This window comes from Gouania willdenowi, chromosome 16, assembly GCF_900634775.1.
Source record: "Gouania willdenowi chromosome 16, fGouWil2.1, whole genome shotgun sequence".
NCBI lineage: Eukaryota > Metazoa > Chordata > Actinopteri > Blenniiformes > Gobiesocidae > Gouania > Gouania willdenowi.
In genome coordinates this window covers 13,598,910-13,616,722 of record NC_041059.1, presented here as the reverse complement: position 1 = coordinate 13,616,722, position 17,813 = coordinate 13,598,910, and the positions used below count along the sequence as shown (strand labels likewise).

At 40.8% G+C, this 17,813-nt stretch overlaps 2 protein-coding genes across 5 annotated transcripts in view; one reads left to right on the top strand and one right to left on the bottom strand.

Moving 5' to 3' along the window:
• The window catches only part of rusc1 (RUN and SH3 domain containing 1), a 31,472-nt gene extending 22,605 nt beyond the window's left edge, over positions 1 to 8,867 (top strand). For both annotated transcript variants that reach the window (XM_028470651.1, XM_028470650.1), the window contains one exon: positions 6,510 to 8,867. In XM_028470651.1, the coding sequence (XP_028326452.1) occupies positions 6,510 to 6,675 (166 nt within the window). In that variant the 3' untranslated portion in view covers positions 6,676 to 8,867. The remainder of the gene's footprint in view (positions 1 to 6,509) is intronic.
• A 2,830-nt stretch (positions 8,868 to 11,697) lies between these two features.
• The window catches only part of LOC114478546 (histone-lysine N-methyltransferase ASH1L-like), a 20,971-nt gene continuing 14,855 nt past the window's right edge, over positions 11,698 to 17,813 (bottom strand). The window contains exons 4-13 of one of the 3 annotated variants that reach the window (XM_028471671.1): positions 16,988 to 17,324; positions 16,655 to 16,828; positions 16,487 to 16,575; positions 16,338 to 16,411; positions 16,165 to 16,210; positions 15,467 to 15,578; positions 15,195 to 15,373; positions 14,112 to 14,203; positions 12,027 to 12,162; positions 11,698 to 11,935 (exon numbers count right to left, since the gene is read on the bottom strand). In XM_028471671.1, the coding sequence (XP_028327472.1) occupies positions 12,034 to 12,162; positions 14,112 to 14,203; positions 15,195 to 15,373; positions 15,467 to 15,578; positions 16,165 to 16,210; positions 16,338 to 16,411; positions 16,487 to 16,575; positions 16,655 to 16,828; positions 16,988 to 17,324 (1,232 nt within the window). In that variant the 3' untranslated portion in view covers positions 11,698 to 11,935; positions 12,027 to 12,033. Of the gene's footprint in view, positions 11,936 to 12,026; positions 12,163 to 14,111; positions 14,204 to 15,179; positions 15,374 to 15,466; positions 15,579 to 16,164; positions 16,211 to 16,337; positions 16,412 to 16,486; positions 16,576 to 16,654; positions 16,913 to 16,987; positions 17,325 to 17,813 lie in introns of those variants that run through there. The other 2 variants (XM_028471672.1, XM_028471673.1) reach the window with 2 other exon arrangements.

Here is a 17,813-nt window from a genome sequence, read left to right as displayed (position 1 = left end):
GAGCGGCCGAGCAGGGGGAGGCCCGTGCCCGCACCAGGGCCAGCACAGGCCCACCCGGCGCCACGACACAACACCCTCCACCAGAAGGCGGCCCCGGCCCCCCCGACGAAAGAGGACACCATCCACCGCCAAGCAGGGCCACCCCGCCAGCCATGGACCGGCAAGCCCGAGTACCGAAGCACCCCCAGCCCGGTACAGCCATCCCACACCAACGGCGCCAGAAGAGCCCCCCCCCCCCACGGAGGGGACCCCCGACGACCCACGCACCGGCACGAGACACCCCCCCGACGCCAGCGCACCCCGGACGACAGCGGGCCCCAGGCCACCAGCCCCGCCCCACCCAAGGCTGCGCAGCGCCGCCACGAGCCGCGGCCGGTCCCCGGGCAGATGACAGGAGAGCACGCCCCCGGACACCCAGACCACGGATCCACCCCCGGGACACCCCCGCCCCGGAATGGCGCCCACGGCGCCCGGTGCGCCCAGCCAGCAGACCAGCCAATCCCGACGCGGATCCACCAGGCCAAGAGCCACGCGCCGCGCCCCCCCACACCCACCCAACACGACCCCCGGGGAGGCCCCATAGCACCCCCCACCCCACACCCCCAGCCGTACTGGCCACACCGGAGGGGGGCCCCGCCCGGCCCGTCACGCAAGCGACATCCCTGGCGAAGGCGCGCCCCAGGGAGCCAAGCCGAGGACCCGCAAGGGCCGACGGAGCAACCCACGGCCACACCCCGCCACCCAGCAACCCAGGAGGCAATCGCCGACCCCGGGCAGCAGCCACCCCCAAAGCCGCCCACACCCCGGATCCCCCCGGACCGGAGCCACGGACCCCACCACCCCAGGCCCCCCAACGGGACCACCCCCCAGCCAACCCATCCGGCACGGCACCGCCCGCCCCCCAGGCGGGAGCAACAGCCCCCCCACCAGCCCCCAGGCAAACGGGAGCCCCCCAAACCCAGCCCAACCGGATGGCGGGCACAAGAGCAAAGGAGGAGGGGGGGGAGGACGAGACAGGGGGACAGGGAGCAAGGGGAAGGAGCGGCAGAGGAGCACGCAGGGCCCCAGCCCCAGAGGCCAACCAGATGCGCATGCAAGGGGCAACAGCGCCAAATCGAACAGCCCTGGGACCCTGTGAACACCCAGAAGGAATGCACACCCGCGCCGAGGCAGCCAGGCACCCCGGCAACCCTCCCCAGCCAACCCGGCCAGGACTACCCCAGAGGCCCAAGGGCGGCCCAGGCCTACAGTTGGACTAGTGCGTTAGTAAAAAGTGGTGCTGGCAGTCGCTTGCAGGCTAGATCATGAGGCTTTAAAAATTTAGATTTAATGCAATTAAAAAAGGAGTCCAACGCTCCTCAAAGCACATTATTTTTTTTTGTTTTCTGAGAGCAGACATCTTTTCCATGGAGATAAATTCTGTGAGGAGATTTTGCCATTGGTTTATGTTTAAGGATTTTTTGTCTTTCCAATTTAGTAATATTGTTTTTTTTGCTATGGCTAGTGCCGCAAGGATTGATTGTGATCGGTTTGCGGGAAGTTGAAGCATTGTCAGGTCTCCTATCAGACAAAGATTTAGAGATAAAGGAATTCTGCAGTCCAAAATGGAGGACAGTTTTTCAGTAACTAGAATCCAAAAGTGTTGCACTGGGGAGCAAAGCCATAAGGCATGTAAATAGGAATCCGCTGTATTCTGGGTGCACTGAGAGCAGATGTCTGTTGGGGAGAAGCCCATTTTATGCATTTTCTGTTGGGTAATGTGGGATCTGTGGAGGACCTTGTATTGAATTAGCTGAAGATTTGTGTTTTTCGTCATCTTAAAAGTATTACGACAAATTTCTGTCCAGAAATCAATGCTCGGGGTGATTGAGAGTTCGGCCTCCCACTTAGCGATTGGTAAGTAATTACAGTTGGTGATCGAGAGAGCTCTGTATATTTTTGAGAGTTTTTTTGATTTTGTTGAGATTTTTTTCATATATATAGCCAGTTCTGGAGGTTGTAAAGTAGTTAAGTCTAGTGGAGTAGTTTTCTTTATTGTTTCTGTTACTTGTAAGTACTGTAGAAAGTTACATTTATTTATACCGAAAGCTTGGGTTAGATTATTATATGTCCTAAGCTTGTCATTTTCAAAGAGGTCTTGGAGATGAGTGATTCCACTCTCTTCCCATGTCTTCAGATAAAGTGGTGTTTTTTTATTTTTAAAGTCGGGGTTGTGCCAGATTGGAGACAGTATACTAGTTTTTAATTGAACATTTGTGATGTCCAGGGCTTTCCACCATGCAGTCAGTGTGGAGGCAATTAGTGGGTTTTTAAAGCAGTTGTGATGTTTGAGGGTCGCAGTGATAAAAGGGAGATCAGAGAGTTTAATGTGTTTGCAGTCTAACTGTTCTATTTCTAGCCAGGTGTTGTAGTAATCTTTTGGTTTTAGCCATTCAGTTAAATATAATATTTGGTTTGCTAAGTAATAATGCATGAAATTAGGGGCTTCTAAACCACCCTCGTCTTTGTTTTTTTGAAGGGTTGAAAGGCTTATTTTAGGTTTTTTATTTCTAGCATAGAATTTTGTAGTTGCAGAGTCTAGTCTTTGAAACCATTGTTTTGGTGGTTTTAGTGGTATCATTGAGAACAGGTAGTTTATTTTAGGTAAGATTTTCATTTTAACTGAGGCTATCCTGCCAAGTAGTGAGATGGGGAGATTGTTCCATCTCCGCAGATCTTCTGTGACTTTGTCCAACATCGGATCATGATTTAGTTTAATTAATTCATTTAAGTTTGGTGATATATTTAAGCCTAGATATCTAATTGTATTTGTGGTGGAGGGGTGTTGTGGATTTTGGTTTGCAGGATTCCATGAATTTTTTGTCAAAGGGAGGATTGATGATTTTGTCCAGTTAATGGAATAGTCTGATAATTTAGAGAAGCTGTTTATTAGATTAAATACTTCCTCCAAAGAGGATTGTGGTTCTTCCAAATAGAGTAAGATGTCATCCGCGTAAAGATTAATTTTGTGTTCTGAGATGGATGAGTGGATTCCTTTAATAACAGAGTTCTGACGTACAGCTGCTGCGAGAGGTTCAACGAATATTGCAAAAAGCAAAGGTGAGAGTGGGCAGCCTTGTCTGGTTCCCCTCTGCAGTGTGAAGCTTTGGGATGTTATTTTGTTTGTGGTTACTGAAGCCTTAGGTTTATTGTACAGGGTGGAGATCCATTGGATGAATGATTCTCCGAAGCCAAATTTGCCAAGGACAGCTAGGAGGAACGACCAGTTGACTCTATCAAATGCTTTTTCTGCATCGAGTGACAAGATTATTTTTTTCCTTTTAGAGTTCTGTGCCATGTTGATCATATTAAACAGTCTTCTCACATTGTCTGTGGAGTGTCTATTTTTAATAAATCCTGTCTGGTCTTGGTGTATAATTGACTGTACTACTTTCTCTAACCTGGATGTGAGTGCTTTGGAAATAATTTTTAAGTCTGTGTTAATAAGTGAGATGGGACGATAGCTTGAGGGTAATATGGGGTTTTTGTCTGGTTTAAGTAACAATTTAATGTTCGCTGTATTCATGTGACCTCCTACATGCCCTTTATTTTTGATCTCTGTTACTACTCTGAAAAATAGTGGAGCCAGCATTGACCAGAAATGTTTTAGGAATTCAGCAGGGAACCCATCTGGACCTGGTGCTTTGCCTGTTGACATGCTGTCTAAAGCATTTTGTAATTCTTGTAAGGTTAATGGTGAGTCTAAGGTGGTTTTCTGATCTATAGTGAGCTGTGGTAGGTTTAGTTTATTAAGAAAGGTTTTAATATCTTCCGGGTCAGGGTTTAAATTTGATGAGTATAAGTTTTGATAATAATCATGAAAAATGTTATTAATGTCCTGAGGTAGGTTTAAAGTTTGACCTGCATTATCAGAAATTGCTGCTATAAAGGAATTTTCTTTATTGTGTTTGAGCTGATTTGCTAAATATTTGCCTGATTTATTATTGTAGTCAAAGTTTTTGTATCTTAATTGTTGCAAAATGAAGTCGGTTTTTTTAGATAAGATGATATCCAGATTAAGTTTTGTATTTTGGAGTTTTTCCCATAAAAGTTCAGACGGGTTAGCTGCGTATTCTTCCGTAAGTTTTTTGATCTTTTCTTCAGTTGTTTTTTCTGTTATCTGTTCCTGTTTTTTCTTAAAAGAAGAGTATGATATAATCTTCCCTCTAATGACAGCCTTGCCAGTTTCCCAGAGTAAGGACATCCATCTTTCTTTATTTCTTTTTTTTATTTGGATCTCCATTAGCTTTGGCTAGAGCCATTGCTACTCTTCCTGGAGTCTACACCCAATGCACTTGTCTTGTTAGTGGCAGTGCACTATAAAATTACATATAACACATCACACAACAAAGCAACACAAACAACAAAAACAATTTACAAAACAAGAACAACATTCATACAGTCAGAACTCGTTCCAATGAACAATTCCTCCAACATGTGGCATTTAACATCAGATGATCGGTTATATAGCAATATACATTTACAATATATTAATATACATTGACAGATATTTGTCAATAGACATATGCATATAGATCTCATAAAGCTAATCAAACTTACTCTAATTAATTGTATTCAGTGGCTTTGATTATACATCATTAGACACCTAGAGTATCAATTATTTTATGCAATAACATTTGTTTTATGTTAAAATAAAACTGTAATTATGAACAATAGAGATCTAAGTGTAATTTTTTATTTTAAAAATGTTATGTCTCTCTCTTCTCTTCATCTGTCTGGGTTTGTAATGTTTTGGCTAATGGGAGTAAATTATAAGGCAAGGCAAGGCAAATTTATTTGCATAGCGCATTTCATACTCAAGGCAACTCAATGTGCTTTACATGATAAAACGTTCAATTGTTTAAAATCAATAAGAACATTTAAAATCATCGTAAAATCATCAACAAACACATGACATCAACAACATGACCAAAAATCTCTCTCTCAATCATATGCAGTAGAGAAAAAAAGTGCCTTTAACTTTGATTTAAAAATGTTCACATTGGATGCTGACTTCAGCTCTGCTGGCAGTTTGTTCCACTTCTTTGCAGCATAACAACTAAAAGCAGCATCACCATGTTTACTGTGAGCTCTGGGCTCCACTATCTGATCTGTGTCCATAGATCTGAGAGACCTGCTGGGTTCATACCTGACTAACATGTCACTGATGTATTCTGGACCAAACCCATTCACAGATTTATACACCAGCAGCAGAACTTTAAAGTCTATTCTGAGGCTGACTGGGAGCCAGTGTAAAGACTTTAAAACTGGAGTAATGTGCTCTGACCTCTTTGTTCTGGTTAAGACCCGAGCTGCAGCGTTCTGAACCAGCTGTAGCTGTTTGATGCTCTTTTGGGGGATTCCTGTCAGAAGACCATTACAATAGTCCAGTCTGCTGGAGATAAAAGCATGGACCAGTTTCTCCTGATCTTTCTGAGCCATTAAACCTTTCACTCTGGAGATGTTCTTTAGGTGGTAGAAGGCTGTTTTTGTGATAGATTTGATCTGACTGCTGAATGTAAGATCTGAGTCAATCAGAACACCAAGGTTTTTGACTTGGTCTTTAGCTTTTAAAGATCGAGACTCAAGATAATTGCTGATAGCAGTCCTCTTTTCCTTGTTACCAAAGACAATCACCTCCATCTCGTCATGGTTTAGTTGAAGGAAGTTTTCACTCATCCAGCAGTTTACTTTTTCTAAACAGTCACACAACACCTCAATGGGACCATAGTCATCTGGGTTCAGTGATAGATATAGTTGTGTGTCATCTGCGTAGCTCTGATAATCAACCTTACAGTTCTGTAAAATTTGTCCTAAAGGAAGCATATAAAGGCTAAACAGAAGGGGTCCAAGAACAGATCCCTGAGGAACCCCACAGGACATTGGTAATCTGTCAGATTCAAAGTTTCCAATGCTTACAAAATAGCTTCGCTCCTCCAAGTATGACTTAAACCATTGCATTACTTTTCCATTTAGTCCAACCCATGTTTGCAATCTGTGCAACAAAATTGTATGATCGACAGTGTCAAATGCAGCACTTAGATCCAACAGAATGAGAACAGATACTTTTCCTGAATCAGTGTTCAACCTTATGTCATTGATCACTTTGATCAGAGCAGTTTCAGTGCTGTGATGAGAACGAAAACCTGACTGAAATTTATCAAATATTTTGTTGAATGTTAAGAATTGACTCAGTTGGTTGAAGACCACCTTCTCAATGATCTTGGCCATGAATGGAAGGTTGCTGATTGGTCTATAGTTAGCCAGTTCTCTTTTTTAACAGAGGTTTCACAGCAGCTACTTTACAGGCATAAATCCTGCCTTTTATCTCTGACAAACTCACTTTGCTGACTAAAGTCCACTCTGAGCACTCAGTGAGCAGTGGATTCGGGTGCTGATGTCATGTTTTTGTGGTGGGTGTGTGAAACGTGGATCAGTGCTTGAGCTGGTTTTCCTCTTAATTGTCTCAGGTCAGTGCGAACGCTGTGTGAACACACTGGAACCGGATCAGAGCTCAGCTTCTGCAAAGGGGAGGAACTGGTGGTGCTGGGAGGCGTCGATCAAGACTGGATACGCTGTCGTCAGGGCGACAAAGAGGGGCTGGTTCCTATTGGCTACACCTCTCTCATCATGTGACTTTGGCAGCGTTACTGCATCTCCATAGGAAAAAAAAAAACACAAAAATGAATAGATCGATACAGAGTTATGTGTGTATATTTCAGGTGAGTGCTGAGAGGTATTGGTGAGGCACATTACTCTGATGGGGATATTTCACAAGAGCTGAGAGCATTTCACCATCTGTTTCTGCTTTGCGTGCATTAGGAACACTTTTGCAGCCGTCCCCCATTATTACCATATGGGAGGTTTTTCTCCATCACAGTCAATCCACTTTGGTAGCATCCGAGGAATGGTGTTAAGCAGCAGATGGTGTGATATAATGACTCATCTCACGCCCGAAGATCTTTAATTGAAGTATCCCTTTAAAATGCCTTTTTCCTCGTTTTTCACCTTCCTCGACAGCCACTGATCTGAAAGTGATTACAGACAAAATAACATGCAGTCACCTCAAGTGCATACAGATCAGTGGATGTGCGTGAGGAGGAGGTGATCGTCAGTAACCTGAGCCCACTTGTCGGCTGTAGACGGTCGAGTTCTCGCAGGTTATCGGGTGAGGAAGGCATGTCGGAGTACTGGGCCGTAGCTCCTGTTGCATACTGCGTAGTATTGTAGTGAATTGTAGCTGTGTACACGTGCTTTCTCCCGGCTTCCACCCTAAATTGCCTCTCATCTCCCCTCGCCTGGTTTGTGTGTGTTTCTGCTACTATACTTGACTGTATAAATATACATAAAATATATATAAATAGAGATATTATAGGTATATAAACTCAGATTGACATGACCAAAATAGAAGTATAGGGTGAACAAGAGAAAGTAAATTATGAATCACAAGCAGCAGGCTGTGGCTACATTTAAGGGTGGGTTCAAAGTGGGAAAATGTCTGGTTTCTGATTTGTCATCACATATCCAGTGGTTGTCATCCATGCAAGAATAGAATGACTATTTATTTTCAGACTGAAATCCAGCATCTTCCTTGTGTGATGTATGTATCTTCACGGTCTTGACTTTGTGCTCATATTTTTAGTTTTTAGCCGAAAACCCTTGTGACTTGCTTTTCTATCGCATTGTAATATGCCACCGATGCTTTGAATAAATGCTGGAGAACATTTCTAAACCTTGTTTAAACCAAGATGAGAACAAATGAAAGCAATTTGTAGTTAGATACTTCAATCATGCCTGAAAACTGTCAAAAAACGAATCCCAACCCATTGTACACCATAACATATAACAAGTGCAGTGAAAATACCCCAGATATGATGTAATAATAATAATAAAAAAGAATAGGCTACAGTAATGCCTGTAGGTGTGGTGACTGATCTTCACCTATTTTTGCTTCCTCGTCCCTTCCTGCCATGTTTGCTGATCTTAATCATCGATATTAACGATCGTGGTAACGGTGGAAGTGAACTGTTTTTAATGTTATGAAATATTAAGTTATTCTTTAGCCCATGTAATGATTCTCTACATATGGTTAAATGTGCAAATGTTTTTTTTGTTTGTTTGTTTGTTTGTTTCAAAGTGATGTTCAAGAATATCTGCAGCATTTGGCAAAGAAGAGCGAACTTGAGAAAATACTGAGTGTAGAAAAAGTCAGTGAATCACAAAAAAGCTTCTTCCTCATTGTAATGTGTATTTGACCATAGATAACTGGAACAGTGAGAAAAGTCCTGGATGGTTTGGAAATGTATGAGCCTTTATGGGAAAAATCTGATTAACATTAATCTTGGTGATCACTAGGGCGATGATGTGGATAAAAAATGTTGGTGAACTCGTTGCATTGTTATATTTTTGCATTGGTTTGAAAGTGGTTAACATGTTGGATGTGCTACTAATTGCTCTCGGGGTGAAAGGAAAAACTGGTTATCCGATCCTTTCCGTGACTCTCGAGCATGGGATCTTTGTGTGTGACAGTGAGCACATGGCAGTGTGTGTGTGTGTGTGTGTGTGTGTGTGGTGGTGAAAACAGATGAGCTGAGCACTTTGTAAGCCAGCTCAACCTTCACTCTCACCTGTGTGTGTGTGTGTGTGTGTGTGTGTGTGAAACAATGACTTGTCTCCTCTTTCTCTCCTTGGTGTCATGTAGCTTGTAGACACCCTGTGCCCTGCTGTTGCTTATCGTCCAGTGACCCTCTAGTGCCAGTCACTGTCCTCCTCCTGCATGTGCTTGTTTGTAAATACACACCAAATAAAAATCATCTGTATAAACCAAACTCTTTCAGCTTCATTTTTTCCTACTAAAGGTTTTAAAAATCAATATCAGAATGGCATTGAGCGGTTACATCGTATTGGTTTTTTGCCTTTCCTCGTTTAAAACGCACTCCTTTTTCTTTTCTTGTGTTATGGACACAGGAGACTTCCTGCATGAGTCAGAGATTGCAGAGAACGTGAGACAAGCTCACAGCTTAGTCATCTATGGAATTCTGTTTGATATTTAATTGCAAAATCAATCCTTTTAGAGTCAGCGGAGAATCGTAAAGAGATTCATCCTTCGTCTGGGCACTGATGCTGCGGTCCCTGGATGCCCTCAGATCAGATGATCTGAAGGGCAATAAAAAAGAGAGAACATCTCCAGGGGGAGCTGCAGCCCTCCCCCTTTACTTTAAATGTGCTCATTTGACAGCGTCCTGCATTGTGGGTCATTATGGAGGACAACACAGCATGATAACACCACTAGATAGCACTGTTAACAACATCGCTGCAGCACACCACCATAAAAACAGACCTCAGAGCAGATACTGATACTGCGCCGATTGTAAAGTTGTGCATGCTAAAATAAATGGCAACTTTTGCAACAAACCACTGTTAAAAAATGTAGGTGATTTGTTTTATTGTTTACAGCAATAATTGTGAAATTTGTGATATTTTTTTTCTTTAAAAAATATATAATGTCAATGTTAAATCTAAATGCTAAATCTAAATGTTAAATGCTATATCTGAACAGTGAATTTGCTTATTAGCTTAATATTTAGTGTCACCTGTGACATTTAGATTTAACATTGACATTGTATTTTTGTGAGAGAAAAAAAATGCTTAAATGTTAAATCTAAACATTAAATGTAAATGTTTAATCTAACTATAAATGTTAAATCTAAATGCTAAATTGAAACAACAAAATGCATATTAGATCAATATTTAGTTTCACCTGTGACATTTAGATTTGGACTTAACATTTATATTTAAATGTAACTTTTAGATTTAACATTGAACATTTAGATTTAACATTGACATTATATTTTTACGAGAAAAAAAAATCACATTTCTGTAAATCTATAGTCAAAAGTAAAATAAAAAATTGTACATATGCTTTTAGGTTTGTTGCTAAATGTTGCAAAAAGTTGCTGTTTATTTTAGCAGGTGCAACTTTACAATCGGCGCCACATAAAATACACAGCCGGACTTCAGGGTTCAGTGGTAGTAGACATTAAATGTTTTTATTAGAACTGATATTGAGGCGAAAGGCTTAAGCTTACATTCTATGACATACCCCCCCCCCCCCCCATCCCCCTCCCCCCACTGTTTTCTGATGTTTTAGCAAATGCACAACATCAGAGGCAACAGGCAAAGGTTACATGTCATGCAAACTAGATAAATAACTCTGTGTACCATGAAGTTAATCATTCACTGGCAATAATGTAGTGCTCTTAGTTTAAAAAATGAAAAGAAGAGAAATATACAAACAGTATGTAAACAGTTAAAGAAATTGCACTTTCATGGCTTGTTAATAATAGCCACACTACTTATAAAGAGCAAACGTGTAACACTGGGAAAAAAACGAAAAAAAAAAAAAAAAATCAGTTCACCATCACGGATTGTCAGACTAAAACAGAAGTACAAATTAGGCAACTACAACAAACAAACAGTACAATCAGAGTCAACTTTTAGGAGAAATGTCAGCCGCGTGGTCGGCTCTAGAATTAATCAAAATTCTCAGTGAAATGAAAGCTGTAACTACAAAGTTTTCGTTGTGTGATTACGTTGTTGTATAATACTTTTGCTACCGTAAAAGAGAAACAGACTTCTTCATGATATGTACATTTACATAAAAAATAAAACTTGTTAACTTCCGCTAAGTGGGTTAACTTGAAGCAGACAATCTGTACACACAAAAAAAAAGTCCTCGAATATTCACAACTTTAAGAAAAATACAGAAAGGAAGTCCTTACGAAAGTCCTTCTTTTTAGAGGAGATATTGCTTTTTCTAGACTGCAGGGGTTTGCTTAGCTGCGTACACAAAGACAGCATGGCACTGTTGCAGAGCATTTTTTAAAACAACTCCAACCACGTCCCACGCCCCTCCCCCAGCGCCCTGGGGGCATTCTGATTGTCAATGCTCTGAAGCAAAGAGGGAAACATTCTCAAAGGCAATCTGAAGTAAACACTTTTTTTTTTAAACCTGCCCTCCCTCAGAAGCAATACTGTAAATAGTTCCTAAACATTCCTGAAATGAATATATTTCATCTAGTTCTTGAGCAAACAGGACTAAAGCTCTTGTTTTTCTTTTAAAAAATAACGTCTCTCTTGAAAGCTCATTAGAAATTCTCTTGCAATGATGCCAAAATTCCTATCACTAAGCCCCCGCCCCTTTTCCCCCTCCCTCTCCCTACCCATTCACTGGTAGATAGCAGACACAGTCTTAATAAACGTGAAAAAAAAAAACCTGAACACTGTCTCAGCTGCCTTTAACAGGCTCATTTCTCCACGTGCTATTTCCAAAAGGTGCAATGTGACTTTGAAAGCTTAACAAGTAAAATAAAGGTTCCTTTTTGACCTACTTTGGGCCCAGGCAACAGCGTCGCTCCCCTCAGGCAGCATGTGAGCTTTTCTGTCTTTTGGATACTTAATAAGCCAATAGCCCAGTACCATAAATGTCCACTTCCAAGTCCCCCGTGCAATGTCCGTCTCTCTCAATTAGCTTAAGGTGCCAATGTAAAAGCGTCCACTGTGTAAGTGTGTGTGTTTAGAGTGGGACCACTCAGCGTACACACACATCTTTTTTTTATTGTGCTTGTTTATTCAGCACTAGTGCAAATTCATTTCAGCTGGTCTGCTTCCTTTTTTTTTTTTTTTTTTTTTCCCACAAGGGAAGTTTTGTCATCCTTCGATGCTTGAAAAAAAGATGGTCACACATCCGTCACACTGCGGCAGGGCCTTCCTGTATTTTTAGTTTAAAGTTATTGTCCATGTTTGTTCTCTGTGGCATTCATTCTGTTCATAGCTGTGTTACGACATCATTTCTTCTCCAGCAGTGAGTCTGGTCCTTTTGTCAGAGTGATCCCACCTTCAGGAAGACAGCAGAACATGATTAGCAAGATGCTACGTCTGATCCCAGGTCTACTCTCCTGTTTGTGTAGCTACCATACTTACTGTACCTCTAGCTTATGGATGCTGCATGGTCATGAGTAAGTCATTCAAACGTTTCTTCCTCTGTTCTTTGTTGCGCGCCGCCGCTTCCTTTCTTTTGTCGCCTTCCTCTTCCTCTTCTCGTCTGTTGTGGATTTTTATGGGCTGCCGTAAAGAAAGGATTTGTGAAAAATTGCATGAGAACATAAATACTAATGAGAAAAATGCTTTACTTTACTTGAAGTTTTATACATAAAGGCTGACATTAGGCTGTTATTATTATTATGATACGATACCTGTCATTATGTATTCATACACCCTTGGCCAATAAAGTTGATTCTGATTCTGATTAACATGAATAAGGTGTCATGAGGCTGTCATTAAAGAGTAACTAAACCCCAAAACCACTTTTTTCTGCTTAATACAAATGTATTTGGTATGAAGTAGTGCAGTTGATTGATTCTGGTCCAACTCTCAACATTTTAGTCAAAGTATTTCAATTTGGCATATTTTGTTGTAAAATGTCAGTGACTGCCCTCTATGGGCTGAAACCCAGCTATTACAATTGATTTTTGCTATTGGCTGAGAACAAGATTGTGATGTTTTGGGACCATCTTGCATCACAAACAAGCACTGCTAGCCCCGCCCCTTTTTATAAAAACTATCATCTGTGGGCCCTACAATCTGTGGTGAGTAGTTTGGATTGAGAGAACAGTGAATAGAGAGGTATATTGAGTAATGAGTAGCTAGTTAACATAGCATAGATTGTTCATTGGAGATTTTATAGTATAGACTGGGTGTGTCTTTGCTCCAGGAGCCCCGCCCATAATCAAGGAATTTCCATCCTAGTGGCAGGTCAGGAGAATGCAGGGGTTTAGTTACTCTTTTAGTGTCGTTCATTACCCTAATCCTAACCTTAACCCTAACTAACCCCATTAGATCTCTCAACCTAACCCAAAAAATGCCAACATAGCTCCAAATGTGTCATCATTTAGCAAACAACACTTATTGACAGCTTTTATAACACCTTATTAACACTAATGACAGATAATAACAACGTAATGTCTAGGGATGGGAATCAAAAAACGGTTCTTTCTGAGAACCGGATCCCAGTAATCCAATTCCTAGGAATTGTTAGCTTGCCTGTCGATTCCACTTATCGGTTCCTCTTACGTCCCAAATATGTAACAATAAACTCCTCCAGGTCCTGTATATTGTGTTTATGTTAGCACCAAGTGAAGCTCCTTCCACCATATAGTTGTTTGCTGTCCACCACTGAGAATCCACCTCCTCCACCCACAGCTGTGCTGTCCTCTGTGCTGTGTTTGTAGCATTTCTGTTGCTACGCTACTCACTTCCGGGTTATGCACATTCGCGCAAAAGTTGCTTCTTGCACGGACTTTTCTTCCAAAAATAACAAACTTCAGCAAGAACACACCCCTTGTCGCCAATTTATGTCCTCATAACAAGTAATCAGACACAGGAGACGAACACTGCTGATGACATTACATGTATCAACGGGGACGGCGTCTCTGAAGGTCCATTTATAGAAATGTAAACAAAGGCTAAACTAAAGCTTCATCATTTAAATACATAACAATATGTCAGCTGTACTTTTGGTTAAAATGTTCTTTTTTTTTTATAGTAGAATTATTTGTTTTATGTCTGAATTAGTTTTAAATCAAGTTGTTCAAGTTCAAAAGGAGCACTGTAAATATTCTAATGTCTGTAGCCAAAATGTGTCATATGTTGAAATAATAATAATAATAATAATAATTCATCAATTCTATTAAGCGCTCTTGTATATATTATAACAATCTATACATGGTGGATTAAAAGGGAGCTGATATGCCTGCAGGAAATTAAAGAGACAAATATAATATAATAATAATATAATAAAGAGTTAAAGCAAACAAATCCATTTGTATTATTTAATTCCCTCACCCAATGAGAATCGGTAAGGAATCCAATCGATAAGCAGTATTGATAATGGAATCGGAATCGCTAAATTCTTATCAATTCCCATCCCTAGTAATGTCATCCTTATGATAAACTTCAAGTTAAGTGTTACCAAAAAATTTAATTTTTTTCTTCTGTGGGTATTGTGAACTCACACAGGGGCAGGCAGTGTGCAGGTGGGACGAGTCCTGACTTTGGGGGAGAGCTTTTCTGCTGATAACTGTTATCTTCCCCCCCGCTGGCTGATCTGAGGATGAGAAGTTAAACAGATTTTATGTTAGCGAATGGCGTGAAAGAGGGGATGGAAACAGCACAGCTGAAATCTGTAATTTTCTTCCTTCTTAAATTCTAACTTCAACAAGGGACCTCTTGATTGAAACTGTGTGCTTTAAATGCTAATGGTGAAAGATGATTCCTGTGAGGTTGTGAGAGACCATATAATGCTTCAGGGTTAAATTCTGAGACTGGAAAATCACTCAGCTTGTGCTACTGATCTAGATAACACAGCCAGGTTATTGACTTTTAATTTGTAATGGTAATTCTAAAAAGACTTTAATTTGATATTTTAATTAAACGCAAATCTAGGAAACCATGTTACAGTTCTGTGACTTACACATACAGTCGATAGTTAAAATTTATTCAAATGCGTTTCATATCAACTTTTCCCATTACTTGTCAGTTAACTTCAGGATCATTTTACCATTTTAGAACAATTACATCTAAGGGTATACTGACACAAAAGCTCAGTGTATTTTACAGCTGATTTAAGACATGGGTCAACACTGACCCGTTATCATAAAAGATGCTAACAGAAAGCTAACATAAGAGGAAGGTTACATTTTATGGTATTAATTATTAAAGGCTCAGTAATTATGATTAACTGTGATTGAACTTTAGTCATTGAAAACTTAATTGTAATCAACTTTCAGGGGAAAAATAATCATTCTAATTGTAATTGGAAACAATACTGGTCACCATAACAGTAATTGAGTTTTAATTGAAGACGTAATTGTAATTCAAAAATGTAACTGACCCCAACCCTGGCAGCCACAGATGCAAGGCAGACTAACGCACACGCACACACACACACACACACACACACACACACACATACACACGTACACACGTACAGACCCAACAGGACACTGAAAGAAATCCAAACAGGCAAACCTCGTACATGTATGCAAACACAAACACCTACAGAAACAAAAACTAGCACACACATTTGCTTCATGGACCTGGCTTGGTGATGCTATCCTCTCCACTGGCCTCATCACAGGTCGGCGGAAGCTCAGAGTCTTGCTCGTCCCTCTCTTTGTCTCTCTCTCGCTCTCTCAGGATTCTAACCCGTATCTGTCGATCCCTCGTGAGCTCCCAGTTCCTCACGAGGAAGACGCGATGTGCCATCACAAAGCTCCTGGCACCACACACAGGAACAAAATGTAAACCACCAACACTGACAGTGTGAGTCAAGCAGCTGTGAAATCTGATCCGCCGCGTTACGTTATACCTCTCGTTGCTGGTCAGAGACTCCATGTTGAGGTGAGGGAAAAAGCTGGTGATGTCACTAGAGTTCTCCTCCGCAGCCTGCAGTGACGATACAGTCCTGTCTTTCAGTCGGCCTGAAGATTTCAGAGAGATACACCAAGATACTATAATATATAATATGTATATAATGGTATCAAATATATTAATACATAATAAACATAATAAAATGTATATATTGTGATAGAGCATATCATTAACTTAAATATTGCCACACTATATTTTATATTTGAAATACAATTGATGAAATGTGTGAAGTAAATATTAAATAGTTCATTATTAATATTATGCACATGCATGTGTATGTATGTGTGTAAATGTGTGAACGTACTGTATATGTATACATGTTTGATGTGCATGCATAAACTGTATATACAGAACTTTGTACAGAATATACTGTATAATGAATGTGTATAGTAAAACTTGTCAAATTAGTTTCCTAATTATATTTTTTTATATTATCTAGAGAGCCTTGTTTTGTTTTTGTGATGGGATAGTTGTGTATAAACATTTGTTTCAACCTACACCCTATCGGCTGACTAGTTAGATAATTGAATCTCGTTTGTTCTGGTTTTTGTTTTTTTGAAGACTGCCGAAATGCATTTAAAATTAAAATTAAAATACTGGCTGTAACTTAAACAACCTAAAAATATGAAAACTTACAGTAATGACGTTTCCTTTTCAGAGGCACCACAGGTTGTCGACAAAGCTACCAAAAAAAAAAACACAAGTTAAGCCACAAACATGGTCATCTGTAACCCCACAAAGTCCCTCACATACTCTTTTGAAAATGTATTCTAAATGTAAAGACTGTGTGCCATTGAGCAAGGCTCTACCTGGTTGCGTTGCCACAGCCACATCACATCATAGGGCAACTGGAAAGGAATTCTCTTCAACCGCAAGTATTTTCCTGAAGGACAACAAGAGAAAATGGTCGATCTACTTTGTTACACAGTTTTATTGTGTAATATTGTTAAACACTCACCGACATGTATAGGAGCAGGTAACAAGGCATAGTCAGAAACGCCAGGTGTGTATTCACTACTTTCTCTGCTGTTCCTTTTGGAATTAGGTCTTCAAAACACAGACAACAATAAAAAATGAGTTAACAAATGCAGATTTTTATTGATATCTAAAGCTGAAGTGAACTTACTCTGTAGTTTTGTAATCATCAGAGTAAAGGCCCGCCCTCAAAAATGTTTTCCTTGGAGGACCACCATCCACCTTCTCTTTCTGGATGGCTTCAGGTTGGGTCGGAGCCTGTTCGATGCCTGATTGACTGATACATTGAGGAACTGAGTCTTGATCAGGTTTATCCTCGGCAAGGCTAGAAGGAAAGCACGAAGAGAGAGGTAGAAAGACAGAGAGGAAAAAGAGAAAGAGAGAAATGGCACTGGTTTAGCACACAGTGCTGAAAACAGTGTGTTAATATGACAGCAGTGAGTGGTTGTATTGAATTTTCAAGTCAACCAGCTCAGGTGTTTACCTCTGATGACATGGAGAGTCACCATGTTTTCTCTTTCGTCCTCGCTTCTTCCTTGTTTGCGACTCACAATCAGTCACCTGCTGCCCTACAGCCGCTCTACCTCCTCGCTCTCTCTCTCTCCCTTCCGCCTCTCTCACATCTCTTCTGCTGATGTGTCCTGGGAGGAAATCGGGTGATGGTGACACAGTCAGAGCTGCAGAGTGTGTAGAGAAAGGCACAGCAGAGGGTAGAGGATGCTTCCTCGGCCGTCCTGGTCTTCTTTTGTTTTTGAGTGCGATACTGGTTGGAGTTGGTACGCGTTTCTGCTGCCCCCAGCTTCTTGAGTAACCTTGTAAACCTACAGCATATGAAAAAATAGCAAGAGGGAAATGGGACAGCAGGCAGAGAGGATAGGGTGTAAGTAGTGTAGTGGAAATGAGACAGATGTGGATCAGTGATTGAGTCAACAGGAGGTGTGAGCTGAGCCTAGACTGCAGCCATTGGCCGAGTCATGCACTTGGGCCCAAAGATTGGTGAATCACATTTCCTCTGACTGGGATCACTTCTGGGAAATACATTAAAAGCTAATTTAACACACACACACACGGACACGCAAAACCTCCAAGGAAAAGAAGAAACGATGCAGCAGCCATCTCTAAAATACTCACATCACTTTCAGAGTTTACTTAATACAAAACTCAGCCTTAAAGAAACATGTTGAAGACAACCTGAGGAAAAAAATTGTGCTCTTGTGCTAATGGCTTTTACTTCTCAACATGCGTTTCATTAGTTCATGAACTGAAATGTATTCCAACGATTTAAATAAAAGCTTCACAAACTTCTTTCT